The sequence below is a fragment of the Mastacembelus armatus genome, chromosome 3 (assembly GCF_900324485.2).
Source record: "Mastacembelus armatus chromosome 3, fMasArm1.2, whole genome shotgun sequence".
Taxonomy (NCBI): Eukaryota; Metazoa; Chordata; class Actinopteri; order Synbranchiformes; family Mastacembelidae; genus Mastacembelus; species Mastacembelus armatus.
Window position 1 is genome coordinate 16,389,230 of NC_046635.1, and position 16,479 is coordinate 16,405,708.

The following is a 16,479-nucleotide window of genomic DNA, read 5'->3' on the forward strand; positions in this document are numbered from 1 at the left end:
GTAAAACATGACGGCCAAGTGTTTAAAAAATAATAAATGTAAAACGTACTGTAATGCCCTGCTAAATTCACAGCCAGCAGACGTTCTTTTGTCACTTTGCTTTATTAATTTTTTAGTCAGAACAGGTAACAGGCTACTGTTTCAGCCGTAGCCACGCTAACTCCTCTCACCGAACAGCTCTCTCTCACCCTCCCTCTCTTCCCTCCACACACACTTCTCTCCTCTAGCGCACCCTACCGACTCCCCAAAGAACACCCTGAACAAGACAACAACCTATAGCAGGGGTATTCAACTAAAATTTAAAGAGGTCCAGTTAGAGAAAATTTCTTGAAGCAAAGGTCCGGAAGATCATAATGTCTAACTAGTTAGTGTGATATGTATTTAAGTAGCCTAGTAGTTTTATCAACATCTGCATGTAATCAATATCTGACTGTCAAATCAAATGAATTCAGTACAATTCAAAAACTTTCTGACAATATTTATTGTCATGTAACGCACAACTGAACATGTCTGTATGGCTGTAGATATGTATAATGTTCTCTCATTAACTAAGTTCTCTCTCTTTCTCCGTTTCATTTTACAGTTTCTCTCCCTTTGTTTTCTACATGTATCGCTGTCTTTCTTTTTCTTTGTACTGTCTTTTCATGCAGTGTTGCCAACTCGTCAGTAAGGAAAGTAGCTATTGGTTGTCCTAAAAGTCGCTAGAAGTCGCTGAAAGATGTCATCACGTAATTTGCATAATGTCCATGGCACATGCTGTAATTGTGATGGACGCCTTTGCCAACTTCAGAAATGGAAAGTAAGAGACAATTGTGATTCTTTATAAGAAATAAGGGACAGAATAAGGGACACTCAAAATATTTGTACTGTGCCATATAATGTAGCATGACGGCCTGCAGTTAATAAGTTCTCAGAAATAAATACATTTGCCTTGCTGTAAATGACTGAGGCTGTTTGAGTCAAATGCAGTGATTTATTTTAGGCAAAGAACATTTTACTTTTTTTTAATTTAATTTTTTTATTATGCCATGCATCAGTGCAGATCACGCACATACATGATCGCACGCAGTCGGGACGCGGAGGCGTGAGCATTTCCTGCTGTGACTGCAGCTGGGAGGGAGGGACTGCTGCGAGATTGACTGGGCCGTCTGTGAAGGCTTTGGGACGGGGGAGGGGCCCGCGGCTGCAGCTGATTTGCCGTCTTACTGCGGCAAATTGAGAAGTGTAAGAACGGTGCAGTACAGACACATCAGAGTCTCCAAATGTCTCCAGTAACACCAGAAAAAGTCGCCAGATTTGTCGCTAGTCGCTTCTTTAAAAAAAAAAAGTGTCGCTAGAGGGGTCTGAATACTCGCTAAATATAGCGACAAAGTCGCTAAGTTGGCAACACTGTTTTCATGTGTAACTTGCCTCTAGCGCTGTTTACACTGTAGAGTCGTAATGTTTACTGCCTGGGATGCACAGACTTGATTGGCTGAGTGGTATCACGTGGAATGGCTCAACTCGCATGCAATTGGTCTGTGCGTTTCCACTACTGTAAAGTCTAAAAAAGCTGCGCCGGTGGAAATAGAAGCGCCCCGTTAGGTTTTAAAATCGCAATCTTCTGTTTTGGCTGTAGGTCCGGGTCCGTATGGGGCGGCTTCTGGGTCCGCACCCGGACCGCGGTCCGCCTGTTAGTGACCTATGATTTAAAGGCTCAGGAAACCTTTGTAGGTGTTTTGAGTTCATTGTTAATTGTTTTGAGTGTGACATCATGTCTCCAATATTGAACTTTTCCACAATATTCTAATTTTGTGAGATACAGAATTTGGGGTTTTCAACCACTGTAAGTTAAAAGAATCAAAATGAAAAGAAATAAATACTTGAAATATATCAGTATGAGTGTAATGAATATATAATATATGAGTTTCACTTTTTGAATTGAATTACTGACATAAATCAACTTTTTGATGATATTCTAATTTATTGAGATGCACCTGTATAGCTGTCGTAAGAGCGTCAAAACACTGTTATCTGTTAAACAGCGGCACCTGCGGGAGATTTAAGACGTCATTATTCTCGGCCCGTTGGTGTGGCTTTTATTTTGAAATTGCAAACCACGTACGGGAAGTCGGAGGAAAAATCAGTTGGAATCCGCGGAAATCGCCATCAGGACTATTTTTCTTTTACTAGCCACCCAGTTGCTAGTTTCTATTTCTGTCTTCCTTTTTTTTAGCTATCGAAACGCCACACTGGCGATGTCGGAGTCATACGGTAAGGAAGTTGTTTGGACAAGCAGCCATAATTAGCATTTTACCGTAGTCAGTGGGATGAGGCAGGTGTTCAGAGAGAGCTTTTCTCGTCGATAATAGATGTCTGACAGGCTAACTGAGCCGTTGGTAAAGGCTGCTGACCTTAAACATTTCATGTCATCGTAAATAAATCAACTGAGCTTATACGGCAGGCTTTATCGTGACCATGCAGACCAGATGTGTCGATTTTATAAGCTCACAAAGCCACACAGAGGTTAGCAGAATAGACATGAAGCTGTGACCTGTGGGTGATGGCGTTAGCATGGATATGTAACTCAGCGGTATCATTTAGACACAATACAAGGAACGAAGGGGACACCCAATAAAGTGCTAACCTTAACAGGTCTGTGAGTGACTTCTTGTAGGTTTCAGTTTCTCGGATTCCTACTGTACAGTATCACCACCAGCCAAATATGTGTTTGATTTCAGAGCTGGAAGCATTCGAATCCTTTACTTGAGCAAAGGAAGCACTTATATATTGTGGAAATACTCATACATATTGCATTCAAATCCTGCTTAAGCAAAAATGTCAGTAAATGCACTTAAAGTATCAAACCTAAAAGTACTTTTTATGGAGACAATTGTGCAGCTGAATGTTAAAAATCATATGGAATTACCTGCTTTAATATGTATGTTGAACTTTATTACTGTATTTGTTTAATACTTGACCAACTTGAAATGCTTTATAGACTGTTGATCAATTAATATGTAGCATTGCTTCATTCTACACAATCTCATATGTTTGAAGTTTTCACTGGAGAGGAAGGGGAAGAAAATTGTAACATGAAAAGTAACTGGCACTTACAGCTGTCACACATTACTTAACTTTATCATAGCGACACTCTTTCTACAATATATATTGATATCAGTGCCAGTGTGATAATGCTGTCCAGTGCCTGTATTGGGCTGGCTGTAGTTTTGCCTAACCTCTCTGTGTTGGGTGTATACACCAATATTTCTGTGTTCTCACCTCAGATTTCCTTTTTAAATTCCTGGTGATTGGGAATGCTGGAACAGGAAAATCATGTCTTCTGCACCAGTTCATAGAGAAGAGATGTAAGTCAGAGACTTTGAAAACATCACTTATTATTTAGTGTTAACAGACAGTTGTGCTGACCTCTAATGTGTGTGTGATGTTGTCTAAGGTCATAGGATACATAAAACTACTCCAAATTAGTATAGTTCATCAAACACACATTCAAATTGTGTCATAATTCATACTGTGTTGTAGTTGTGTGAAGTAAGACAACAGTGTATCTGATAATAATATGATATTAATGATAAAAGAATTCATGTTCTTAATTTATTTTCCAGTTAAAGATGAATCCAACCACACAATTGGAGTGGAGTTTGGCTCTAAGATCATCGGTGTGGTCAACAAAATGGTCAAACTGCAGATTTGGGACACTGCAGGGCAAGAAAGGTTCAGGTAGAGGATATCCCCAACATAAATATACAATTTGAATTTCCAGTTGTCAAACATAGGCCTTAATGCTCATCATGAACTTGGAATGGAAGCTAAACAAATCTCTTTCCCCAAAGTTGTCTGCTATATTTTGGGGCTACCTTCATGGTTGTATTTTATAGGCACATGAAGATTTGCTGCATATTATGTTGGTTATTTCAGTGGTTGCAGACTGAGGAGTGGACATCTTTCAGGGAATACACTGGCGATGGGGGGTGAAAGTGTTTTGTGGGGCCAACGATAGGAAAAGATTGGAAACTGCTGGGTTAATCCAACTCGTATGCCCTCAGGTGACAGTAAAGTATCAAATAATGCCTATGATACTATTTATCTGTGTGCGTGGCAGGTCTGTGACCAGAAGTTACTACAGAGGAGCAGCAGGAGCCCTGCTGGTCTATGATATCACCAGGTAAAACATATGACATTGATTCCCCTCTTTTTACACCAATAGTAAATTCTCGCATTTCTCAAACATCTTTGTCTCTGTACACGCAAGTCGAGAGACATATAACGCCTTGACCACATGGTTAAGTGATGCGAGGATGCTGGCCAGTCAAAACATAGTCATCATCCTGTGTGGAAACAAGAAGGACTTGGACAGTGACAGAGAAGTTACATTCCTGGAGGCTTCTCGCTTCGCTCAGGAGAATGGTAGGTCATTTTGAGAGCAAGTATGACTGATTGTTTTTCTCTTCACAAACCTTAATGCATTGATTTCACCTAGACCTATTGTTAGCGAAAGGACATCATTTATTTTGGAATGTGATTAGCAATTTCAATTTTCAATTTCAGAAGGGAGGGAGAATAGGAAAGAGGAACTCAGTGTATGATTGGAAGTCCTCAGACAATCTAAACCTATAGCAGCATAACTAAGAGATCGTTCAGGGTCACCTGAGCTAGCCCTGACTATAAACTTTGTCCAAAAGGAATGTTTTAAGTCTAGCCTTAAAAATAGAGAGGTTGTCTGGCTCCTGAACCCAAACTGTGAGCTGGTTCCACAGGAATGGAGCTTGATAGCTAAAGGATCTGCCTCCCCTTCTACTTTTGGAAACTCTGTTATGGCATTACATCAATGTCATAATTAGAGTGCGCAAAAACACAGGGTGAAAAATACAGACCTGTACTTTTTAACAGTTTGAGTGAGTGCAAATATTGCACTTGCCAGTGCAGATATGAAGCTTGCAAACACAAATGTGAAATTCATGCACACAGAAAGAAGAGCTTCCCGTACTTTTATCATAATATCATGCTCAAACTGTGTTTTTCGCTTTTTCCCTTGCCATTTGATAGTTGCCTTTGCCAGCTAAGTGGATTTCCCTCGGCTGTTCTGTGTGCTTGGCTGACATTTTTATGTGCAACAAAACATGAAGGGCAGTTTTGACAATTTGAGGGTGGGATCATGGATGTTTCTGTAAGTAAATGCTATTGGTTGTTTTTTTGTTGACTGTGCATGCAATGATTGACAACTTCTCCAGAAGTCCAAGATGGCAGACAAGGACGAATGAATGTAGGTCTAATATGCTCTGTACTTTATCTATATTATGGTGAAGTTATTTATTAGCCAAACAGTATTTCTTCTACAGGTGTGTAAGATATGGCAATTTTATATGATAATGATAATGTTTTCACCACCTCTGATGTAGACATTAGCTAATGATGTGACATTTGATTAGCTAAACTGGATAAAAAGTTGTTGACAGGCAAATTATAATATGTACATGATGCTGAAAATATAACAATCACATAGTAGTTAATGACACTGTGCAGTTGAGCGCAAACTTTAATCAGAAAAGCTCAAGGGCAACTATTAAATGGAGATAGGTTTAAAAAAAAACATTTGAGGAGGAAAAAACAGTTTGAGCATGATATTACAGGGTGTCCGCGGATCCTTAAAAAGTCTTAAATTCCATATTATAAAACTAAGGCCTTAATTAGCATTAAAATGTCTTAAATTCGCGTTTCAAAGGTCTTAAAATGAAATCTAACCGACCCCATAAAGAAGATTTTATTTTCATCTTGAAATCAATTTGAAAGCCTTTCGCGTATTTGTTACGCAGAACGAAATAGGCGGAACCAACTAAAATACGCGTTTGAGGGGAGTTCATTTAACACATGCTTTCCGGCAGCTGCGTGAACTGCGGGAAAGTTTCAGCATTAGTCTTTTGCCATGGGTAAATGTAAATTTAATGACAATTGGTTACAAAACCCTAATTTTGCGCCGTGGTTAAGTCCAGTTAGTGGCAACGTGTTCGAGGTCCGGTGCAGGCTGTGCAAAAAAATGTAAAACTCGGAACAATGGGTATGAAAGCTTTGGAGACCCACATGCGGTGTGAATAAGACAAAGCGGCTGCGGAAACCTGTCGGAAACACCTGGCATTTTATTTTTGTTTTACGCAATAAATCCAAAGGTGTGTAAACAGTTTATATCAATAAACAGTGTGTTATGGTAATTGGTTGTATTGTGGGATGTTGTATTTTATTTCTACAAAATTGGTCTTAAATTTCATTCAGCGTGGTATTAAAAAGGTCTTAAAAAGTCTTAAATCTAGCTCTTAGAAACCTGCAGATACCCGGTATTATGATAAACATGCAAACAGTTCTTCTTTGTGTGCAAATTTCACATCTGTGCTTGCAAGCTTCACATTTGTGCTCGCAAGTGGGAGATTTGTGCTTGCGTAGGTCTATATTTTCCCACCCTGTGTTTTTGCGGGCTCTAGCTTTGACATTGATGTAACCCCATACTTTGAACTACAAGTAGACCTGCACTCTGAGAGCAAAGTGCTCTGTTGCTTACTATGAGGTCTTTAAAGTATGAAGGAGCTAGCTTGATCATGAAGTATGTGAGGAGAAGGATTTTAAATTCTAGATTTTACAGGGAGCGAATGAATAGAAGCTAATATAAGAGAAATATGTTCTCTCTTGCTAGTTCCTGTCAGAACTCTGGCTAACATCTTTATCCAGGCCAGTTTTTTTTTTAAATGCTTCTGTTGAACCACAATTCAAAAACAATGTCTGATTTTCATTAGTTAATTTTCAGTAATTTTTTTATTTATAATGACTTTTGTCAGTTTCAAGTTATTTCAGTGACCATTGTGGGTTTTTTTTAATGGAAGGCTACCAACAGTTTTGTCCATGTGTGTATATTATTAAATAACCTATTTCTGAGTTTTTAGGTCCAAATACTATAACTTCAGTTTACTCTGAATTTAGAAGTAGAAAATTATTGCTTGGTAATTGCTTTTAAAGTGTAGCATACATGTGTTTGGTGTTCTAATAATCCAGATGTGGCTAAAAGTGGTGGTACCCTTCTGTTCCATGTTCAGGGAGATTGGCAATAGCTCATTGGACCTTCAACTTCTTAATGATCTCAGCGGCTGTGGTTCCAGAGTATAAAGCTTTGTGGAGATGATCCATTTATTACTTTCACTTATATCCTCAGACAACTCTTCTTTTCTTGTGTCCATATTCACTGAGGGATAATACCTAATAATAATACCAGAACAGCACAGTGAAGACTTTTCTCCATTTAACCATGCAGAATGACTGATTATAAGACTGAAGACACCTATCATACAAATTGAAAACAACAATGTCCTTGAAATATCACTACTGTCCAATTACTTGTCACCACTCCTTGGGCTACCAATTATTCTTTTTGGGCCACTTCAGAGAATTATTGTAGAATAAGTAAGAATTTAGCTTTTTTTCACAGCTCTTATGTTTTATTCTATGACAAGCCAGAGGCTACAGGTATTCAGTGCCACTTTTATTTTAATTCTTTGAGGAATGAACAAAGCATTGTTTCAATAAAATAGATAATATAAACATATGTGATATGAAACCATTAATGTGCGTGTTGCAGAGCTAATGTTTCTGGAGACCAGTGCCCTAACTGGGGAGAACGTTGAGGAGGCTTTTGTCCAGTGTGCTCGAAAAATCCTTAACAAGATAGAATCAGGTAAGCTCTCTGACCTTTGCCCATATAGTAATTGTAAGCCCTGACTCTAAATCCCTCCTTATACTAACAAGATCAACAAGGCAGGGGTAAGCATGACTCCAGCAGTTAAAAATCAGAAAGAAAGCATATCACCATCACCTACAAGCCCCAAACCCCAATCTTCATCTAGCTAGCTAGGATTGTTCCAGCAACGCCTCAACAAGACTAACAGCAATACTATGATTTAAAGAGAGTAGAAACTGGTGGCAGACCACATAAGTTCACTAGTGTAGGGTTACAAAGGATATGCAGTAGGGGGAAGATGGGGTGTAGCTGTAATTTATTTTTACTTATAAATTTATAGTTTTCCAGTTATTTTTGGTTTAATTATATGTTTTTATACCATGATATGACTAGCTATTAGAGTGCTATACTGCAGTTAAGTGTGTTATTAATAACTTCTGTCTCTTCACTGATATCACTGATTGTTTTTTTTTTTGTTTTTGTTTTTTTTGTTTCAGGAGAGCTGGATCCTGAGAGGATGGGATCAGGAATCCAGTATGGTGACGCTGCATTAAGACAGCTCCGTTCTCCTCGTCGTACTCAGCCACAAGGCACCCAAGAGTGTGGTTGCTAGTGGGCATGCCCTGTAACGTACACAGAAATGTGAACTGTGTGCGCGCACGTGCGTGTGCGCATGCGCGCTCACACGCCTTACAAGATTACTTTCACAAACCTTTGCAGTCTGAATTCAGATTTAGAGCAGGTTTTAGAGAACATTTTTTATGTCATAAATACGTTAATTATTTTACTGTGCTCTTAAATGATATGGCTGATGATATTTTATACTGCAGATGTTAACAAATCCGTTTAAAGTGTTTGTTTTTAATTTTTAACAAATACTGATCAATTACGTGATAAATAGTCAGTTTTATGGGTTAGTTTCGGCTGTTGTTTTGGCTCGCTTGTGAATATTTAATACGACGGTACAGTGATTGTGCAACAGACCACAAATCAGCTGTGTCCATGTTTATAATGAAGAAATGTTTAACTTAGTATAGTACTGTGGTTCACTGATATATTTAGTACTTTTTGGACACCAATGAAGGTGTATGGCACCGAGCAATATCAGGCTTTGGCTACACATTTTCTCTTTCTCTGGCTGCACACAATCCCAAAGCAGTACATTTCCAGCCACATTAACAGTAGCAAAGGAAGGGTTTACTAATTCTTTGCAGCCTTCAAATCTGTTGGAAACTTCAAACACTTTGGAACCTTCAGAACCATTGGAAACTTAAGACCTCTTCAGATCTTGAGACACATAGACCCTTTAGAACATTTGGAACCTTCCAAATCTTCAGACCCTTTGGAACTGTCCAAACCTTCAGATGCATGAGAATCTTCAGACCCTTTGGAAGCTTCAAATCCTTTCAAACCATCTGCACCTTCAGACCCTTTGGAACCTTTAGGCTTTTTGGAACCATCCTCATCTTCAGACCCTTATAACCTTAAGACCCTTTGGAACATCCACACATCTTCAGAATCCCTTCATACTTTCAGATCCTTGTGTGTGGTGCATGTTGTCATGGGTGCATCTCCAGAGAAAAGACATTGCAGCCACACCCCTTGCTGAACAAATCCCAGACACCAACCATCTCCAGCAACCTGCTCCACTATTGGACCAAACCCTCCTCAGCCTTCCAAGCAGGATGTGAAGTACTGTCATGTAACTTCACTCTCTCTCCTACCTCTCTACTCATTTACCCTCACACCTGCTTACCTTGCAATTTAGTTCTTTTTGTCTTCTCACTATTTCCATCCACCTGCCATCATCACTGCTTAAGGGATTAGTTGATATTTTATGAGATTAGCTTTTTTGAGATATAACCTGTTAATTGTTTAGTTTTTATTTTGGCAGAGACTAACTTTAAATTTCTAAATTTTAGAGTGAACCAAGCTAACATTGCCATACTTTGCACGCACACAGAGTAAAGATTTTCTCATCGAATTCTTCGGAAAACACATTTCCTAAATTTTTGACCTGCTTATTTATCTGTATATGTATTTAACCAGTACTTCTACTGTTTCTCTTTCTTCAGCCACTGGTTCTGACTGCCTGTTAATTTCCTCATCATACATTTTTGCATTCCCTATTTACCTATTTCACTCCTTTCACTCCATATAACCTTTCTCTTGCAGTAAAGTGCCCCCTGGTGACACAGCTAACAAATTACACTTAATTGCTTTACTCACCCTCATGCCCTCCACCCTCAGGTCTCTTGCATTGTTTGCATCCCATCATCCCTCTTTTACCTTCCTACGCTCTTGCTTTCTTCTCTTTACACAACTCTATATGCTTTCTGTTCTTGTATACTCTCCAGCATGTTACAGACTGTACAGTGTATATAGAGACACATGCATGTTTTTGCACCAGAATATCAGAGTATTTCAATATGAAGTGATATTACATGTATATTACAACAGATATCATATCCAGCAACTCTTTCATGCTCCACTGTATTACTGTCATGTTAAGTTTGTAAACATTTGTAAACAGTATACATGAGCAGGACTATTTGCATTTATGTGTATTTGTAAATGGGGAAAGGTTGGTGTGAGTTACATTATGAGCTAATTGAGCTTATTGATGTGGAAATATAGTGTTTTATCATTGTTTAAGCTCAAAGATTAGAAAAGAGAACAAATACAGACTGAAATGTTCTCATGTTACAGTTCTTACCACAGAGAATTATCCGCCCTGTCTTCTAAGCAATTTGGAATGCAAAACTTACATCATTTAATTCACAGTTGGCCTTTTAACGTTCAGTGTTGAAAGGATTCTAGTTATACTAAATGATTGATGTCTTTCAGTAATACAGTCAGTTAGATGTTATATGTTGCCTTTTTACATGGATACTTAGCTACAGCTGTGGGGCAATACTAACTGAATGCATTTCAGATTTTAGCAATGCTATAAAAGAAAACAAATCTGATTTATGCTTGATCCCCCCACACCCCACCCCAAAGATACTTTATCTGTCTTGTTTTAAACTTTAGAAAGGTTCAGCGACATAAGCTTTTCTACAATTTGGGGTTTTGATTTAGAGGGATGTGCTGCATAGGTGTATTGAGGTGTATTTATTTTTACATTTTTGACCCTCAACAATTCTGCATTAAACTTTACAATTCAGCACACTTCAAACTCTAGCAATATCTCACATTAGAATACAAAATGTTTCATGTGATGGTTACCATCTTCTGTTTGTTAGCAATTCCATATTTATATTTCTTTTGTCATAATGAATATCATGGATTTTTAATTTATTGTGTATGATAAAAGCATATGTTTTTAAAATTAAAAACTACTACAAATCTTTGAAAGGTAGATTTTTTTTTTCTTGCCATCACCAGATGAGAAAATGTCAAAGCAGAAATTGAGTTTAAGACACATTTGTGAAAATGACTATTACTAATGCTAAATATTTGTTCTTTAAAGAGACTTGATTTAAAGTTCTGAACATAATGTGGTACAAACAAGACAGGAAAGACAGACAGGTGGAAGTTTTTAATTAAAAGCTTTTGCACCACCACCTCAACAGATGTCTTCTAAATCAAATTGTGAGCATACATTGTTTATTGTAAACAGGAAATTATACAGGATTATACAATTTTACTATATTGTAGTTGTTAATCCTTTATATCATCAGTAAATTAAATGGATAACATTGTACTAGTTATGTGTCGTGGGGACAATCAGAAGCTCGTGAATTTATGAATTTATTAATTCTGAGGTCTTTTTTTCACTAAAACCAGGCTTCACTTTGAAAGTTGTGGTGATTTTTTTGGTTATCTCTTTTTGATTATCCCTGATTTTGGAGTGTGATTATCATCTAGGATGACACTATCATGGTCTAAAGAAATATTTAGGCTTGGTGGATCAACTATAAAATTTGGTCTCTTTAAAAAATGAAATAAATTAGAACTTACCAGTCTTCTTGGTCCTACTTTTAGATTGTCAAACTCACCACATGTAAAAAAAAAACACCAGCTCAAATGCAGTTATTCAAAATAACAATATTGCACAAAATATATCTGTTCTCTGACCTACACTGAAGCATAGTTTAAAGCACTACAAACAGTCATTATAAAAGAAAATCAAGTACTACAATACTGAAATAAGAGTTGCAACAGAAAAACAAAAAATGTTTTAAATGTTAAATGCCTGAATGTACAATTCACAAAGACAACCAAATACTGTATACAGAAATTCAGAAGATGAAAGCCTAAACGTTTGCAATGTATTCTGTACACAAATTATTTAGGAAAGATGATAATCAAAATGCTGTTTGTTTTGGTCATATTTCAGAGTGGTTTTAACTGGTAATTGGTGAACTAGCTATATGTATTCTTTATTAAGAGCAATGATAATCAGAGGTCATTTATGCCATTATGCCCATTTGTATTTTGATTTTATCTACATTCTATAACAATGATGACAAAGAAACTCAGCTAGGTCTGTTGATTATTATGTGGTATAAAGAACCTAAAGTAGCTGTCACTTTTTATGTTACATTTTTCTTGTCTAAAATAATCACACAACAAATGTATGTAAGACTGCAGTATCCACAGGACCACAGACGGACTGTTCAGAGTCATCCCAATGGCATTAAATCACAAACATCTATTTTCATTCTGTGTTAGCACCAGGTTAATTGATAGCTGTGCACACACCTTAACACAACTACAGAACAAACCACTAAAAAATAAAAAATTCTAACTGATGCACTTGCCTTCTCTTTGTGCAGCCCAGCTGCACACTATCAACAAAAGATCTCAATGACAGCATGCTGACATGACATGTGACCATGAGTGTGAGTGTGTGTGGTTGTTTGTCTTTGTGTGTCTATATGTGGCCCTGTGATGGACTGGTGACCTGTCCAGGGTCACCAGTCCATCACAGGGGCCAAGAGAGCTGGGATATGCTCCAGCAGATCCCCGTGACTCTGGTTAAGGAACAAACAGGTATAGATAATGGATGCATGGATGGATGTTCTGAATGTGGTTCAGAATCATGGCTTCCCTGCAGTTACAGTTAAATCCACCTAAATAAATCCACCTTTAGCACCCCCTAGTGGCAAATGTAAATGAGACTTTTCATGCCTGCTCAAAGTGACTTCCTGAATAAACTCAGAATAAGTGGTATCATAGTATTGTATTGTATCAAGCTTGATCAAGTGTAGATGAAATATGGATAATAGAGAGTTTTTTTAAAAGTGTTTGGAAAACTTGTGAAAAATCATACTGTACAGTCATACTGTAGTGGACCATAACAATTGGAAAATGTTTCATAATTTAAAAAAAAGCCAAGGAAAAAAGATTTTTGTTCCATGCCTTATAGTTCATAAATTATTAACCAAAATGCAAATTAAAAAATATCTGTAAACTTGCCACATGATGGCACTGTGAAGGAAATGTTTCTGTGGTGTGTGGGGAGTGCCAAAGGGAAGACTTCGATATCTTTAACAGGTTTTGAGATATTTTAAAAAACTAATTTCAAAATATTCTTCCATGATTTGTATAGGATCTGTACACCAGATCCAAAAGTCATAGCACACCATTTCCAGCACGAAATGCAGGTAACAAGCTTGAATTTGGTGCATGTGGGTTAAAAACTGTGGGAGTAGTAGCACTAAAATTTTGTGAAAAAATAATAAAGTCATAGTATAACAATATAGAAAATGCAGCTGCCAGATCACAGAGAAGTAAGAGTGACTCATAATCTATCTAAACCAGTTTGGATCAATACAGAACCTTAACACAATTTACAGAAACTGATAATTCTACAATAACCACATCTTTTTTTAAAAATCAATAGGTGTTAACATCCTTCATAGATATATTTTTTGTATCTATGTTGCTATTTTGATCAGCGTTCTCAGCACAAGAAAATACTGATCCACACAGAAAGCTATATAAATTTGATTTGATTAAACAAATCAACAATTTTTGTACATTAGTATATAATATGTGATGTATTGTCCAATCATATTTCACATTTTTTATGTTTTTTTTAAAGTAGGAACATGATTGAATGTATACCCCTATGTGAGTCCATGTATAAAAATATGGACAGAATATGGTATTATATACAGTAGCTGTGTTTAAAGGGACCACATCAAAGTATGGCTAAAAAGACTATTTTAGACATACAAATGAATTATAGATTTATACTACCTTAAAATAATTGAATTCAATAGTCTCATTATAGTATACAATAATATACAGTGTGTGTCTTATCGTGATCGTGCAGAGAAGCAGCGCATGTACTCAGTAAGCCAAGGGTTAAACTCAGGTTGAAGCAGCTTCCTTGCCTTGTCCAGAACAGCAGACTTGGCTCTCTGCTGTTTGGTTTTCTGGGTCTGGATGTGACGCTCCACCTCCCGCCTGGTCTTAGCACGTAGAGCCGACTCATGGATCTACCAGGAAAAAAACCCCAACTGTTAGCTCCTGTTGACATATGTGCTCAGTCACAACACAGATTGCTGGACATAAATTTACAGAACAACACACATGGCAAAATTACCTCATTAGTTGAAGAAGCAGGGCCTACATTATGTGTTTTTCTTCCAGCAATGTCTGCATCCCTCTCTCCTGAACCATACAGGGCAAAGGGATGTCTGCTCTCCTTATCCTCCTTGGGCTGCCGTGATGATAAAGGCCTTACTCGCTGGGAACGCCAAGCTTGTTTTGAGGATTTGGAGGGTTTACTCTGCTGTGGTTGTGGTCCTCCAGTGTTTATCTCTAGACATAGAAAGGACAACAGTTTAAAGAAGCACCAACATACTAAGAATGGCTCAAAGGCTGTTTTAACTCTTCAAGAATGAATTTTCCCTGATAATTAGTAAAAATTAGTAAATTATCATTTGATATACAGTGAGTATATCATCTGCAAGAAACCGTGTTGTGTCAATGTGTATGAATCATTATATGACATTCTGAACATATATGAAGGTAGAAAAAAATTAAATGACTGAAAACAGTATTTGTATGCATTGAATGAACAGAGCAATTTGTTTTTATCATATTTTAACTACAATCCTATATAGTAAGAAAGCAGTTTGTCAAACTTTTGCAAGTCCTACCCTAAAATGTTCTCTGTTAGTGCTAAATATTGTGGTACTGAAAAAAATATTTGAGTTCTGATTTGTCAATACCTAGTAGGGATATAAACAAAAATTTAGCTGGCAAATCACTGTTTGAAAAACAACCATGAACAGGGAACATCCAAAGACTGAATAAATTCTCCCAAAAAATATTATGTTGAAGTCAAATATGACATTTAAACTCTGACTTCATAAGGTAATATTGAACAACACAATATTTTTCTACTGTGACTCACTTTGGTCTTGTTCTGTGTAAGGAATTGTTGACCATTTACTGGGCTGGCTGCTGCTGGCTTGCTGTTCCTCTCTCTTTACCTCTGGTACACTGGTCAGTCTGACAGTATTAAGCTGTATGCCTGGGGAGTACAGTAGAGTAATATGCAAATATCAATGTGTTGTAAAGTATTTTCTTTCATAAAATACAGCTCATGATTACCATGATCTGTTGACTTCTGAAGAGACGCTTTCTCCTCCTTCTCCTCCTCCCCTTGAAAGGGAACCTTGTGTACAGATCCATCGGTTCTGGTCTGCTGCTCCTGCTGTGTGTCCATTCTCACTCCCTCACACTCCTCTAGCTCAGCCTCAGACCGTTGTTTCCTACCGGTAGGTGTGGTACTTCTTCCTCCAGAATCTGAGTCAGAGTCAGAGCCACTCCAAAACCAGGGTTTGTGTGTGTGCTCCAGCATCCTGCGGGTCAGCCTGTACTTCAGCATCTCCTCGTAACACTTATTGTAAGTCTCCCACTTGGGGTCTGTGAATTTCTTCATGTACTCCGACCGGATCCTCTTTGTCACCATCTCGCTCTTTTCAAAACTGTTATAATTGCGCCAATAATCCAATCTAAAATTGGCATCAGAAGTCAGTAAACACACGCATAAGAGGTCTATGATATGTGTATCGCAAAAATATTCTGTTAAAAGCCCAAAACAAACATCCAAACTAACCCACACTAGCTACCCAGCTCTTTGAGTTGGTCAACACACATTTAAACCATATCGTGAAGCTTCTCCCAAGCTAAAAAACCGCTCAGTTTCCCCTCTGCCCGGATAGGTTCGCCTCCCCGGAATGCGATAGAACATGGAAGCGTATCTCGACAAAAGAAATAATTTTAATTATGTAAATTCAATTTTGTAAAAAAAAAGCGAAAATCAGTTCGCCTGGTGAAATGCTAACGAAAATTTTTGAACGTGATGACGTCAGACGCTAACTAGAAACGTGATTACATAACTACAATCGTCTCCTCTAATTGGCTCCACAGATTTAAAGGACTTGAATACTTCAAATGAAAGGTCAGCCTCAGTCTACGTATGAAAACACCGCAGGACTTACAGCCTGTACACTTACAAATTATTACAGTATCATTTATGTATTCTTATTAAAAAGCGCGTTTGACCTTTCAAAGCTTTGAAGTTAGCTTATATAGGATTGCCAATTTGAACTGAATCATATAAACTGTTACACAGTAAACGAGTATCTGTGTGGTTGATAAGACTGATCCTTATTACCCCCGCAAGGGGGTAATCTGTTATTTCTAGATGTTTGTCACATGGTCCCACTGAGCATCGATAATAGTCTGTCAGCGCGCACCGTCCACTGAAACAAAATTCTCATTGACAATAGACC

General features: G+C 37.7%; 2 protein-coding genes across 3 annotated transcripts; one reads left to right on the forward strand and one right to left on the reverse strand.

The window, feature by feature from the left end:
- The first annotated feature begins 2,122 nt into the window (after positions 1 to 2,122).
- rab4a (RAB4a, member RAS oncogene family) lies at positions 2,123 to 11,074 on the forward strand. 2 transcript variants are annotated; one of them, XM_026293642.1, is made up of 7 exons: positions 2,123 to 2,253; positions 3,267 to 3,347; positions 3,606 to 3,720; positions 4,103 to 4,165; positions 4,253 to 4,407; positions 7,619 to 7,714; positions 8,215 to 11,074. In XM_026293642.1, exons 1-7 carry the CDS (start codon positions 2,238 to 2,240, stop codon positions 8,328 to 8,330), a joined length of 642 nt encoding a protein of 213 aa, XP_026149427.1. In that variant the 5' UTR covers positions 2,123 to 2,237; the 3' UTR covers positions 8,331 to 11,074. The 2 variants fall into 2 exon arrangements, with proteins under 2 accessions (XP_026149427.1, XP_026149428.1); XM_026293643.2 differs by lacking the exon at positions 2,123 to 2,253 and adding an exon at positions 2,299 to 2,634.
- A 169-nt stretch (positions 11,075 to 11,243) lies between these two features.
- ccsapb (centriole, cilia and spindle-associated protein b) lies at positions 11,244 to 16,017 on the reverse strand. The gene is made up of 4 exons (XM_026293641.2): positions 15,293 to 16,017; positions 15,093 to 15,212; positions 14,277 to 14,494; positions 11,244 to 14,169 (listed from the first exon to the last, which is right to left on the reverse strand). Exons 1-4 carry the CDS (start codon positions 15,651 to 15,653, stop codon positions 13,987 to 13,989), a joined length of 882 nt encoding a protein of 293 aa, XP_026149426.1. The 5' UTR covers positions 15,654 to 16,017; the 3' UTR covers positions 11,244 to 13,986.
- Positions 16,018 to 16,479: the final 462 nt, after the last annotated feature.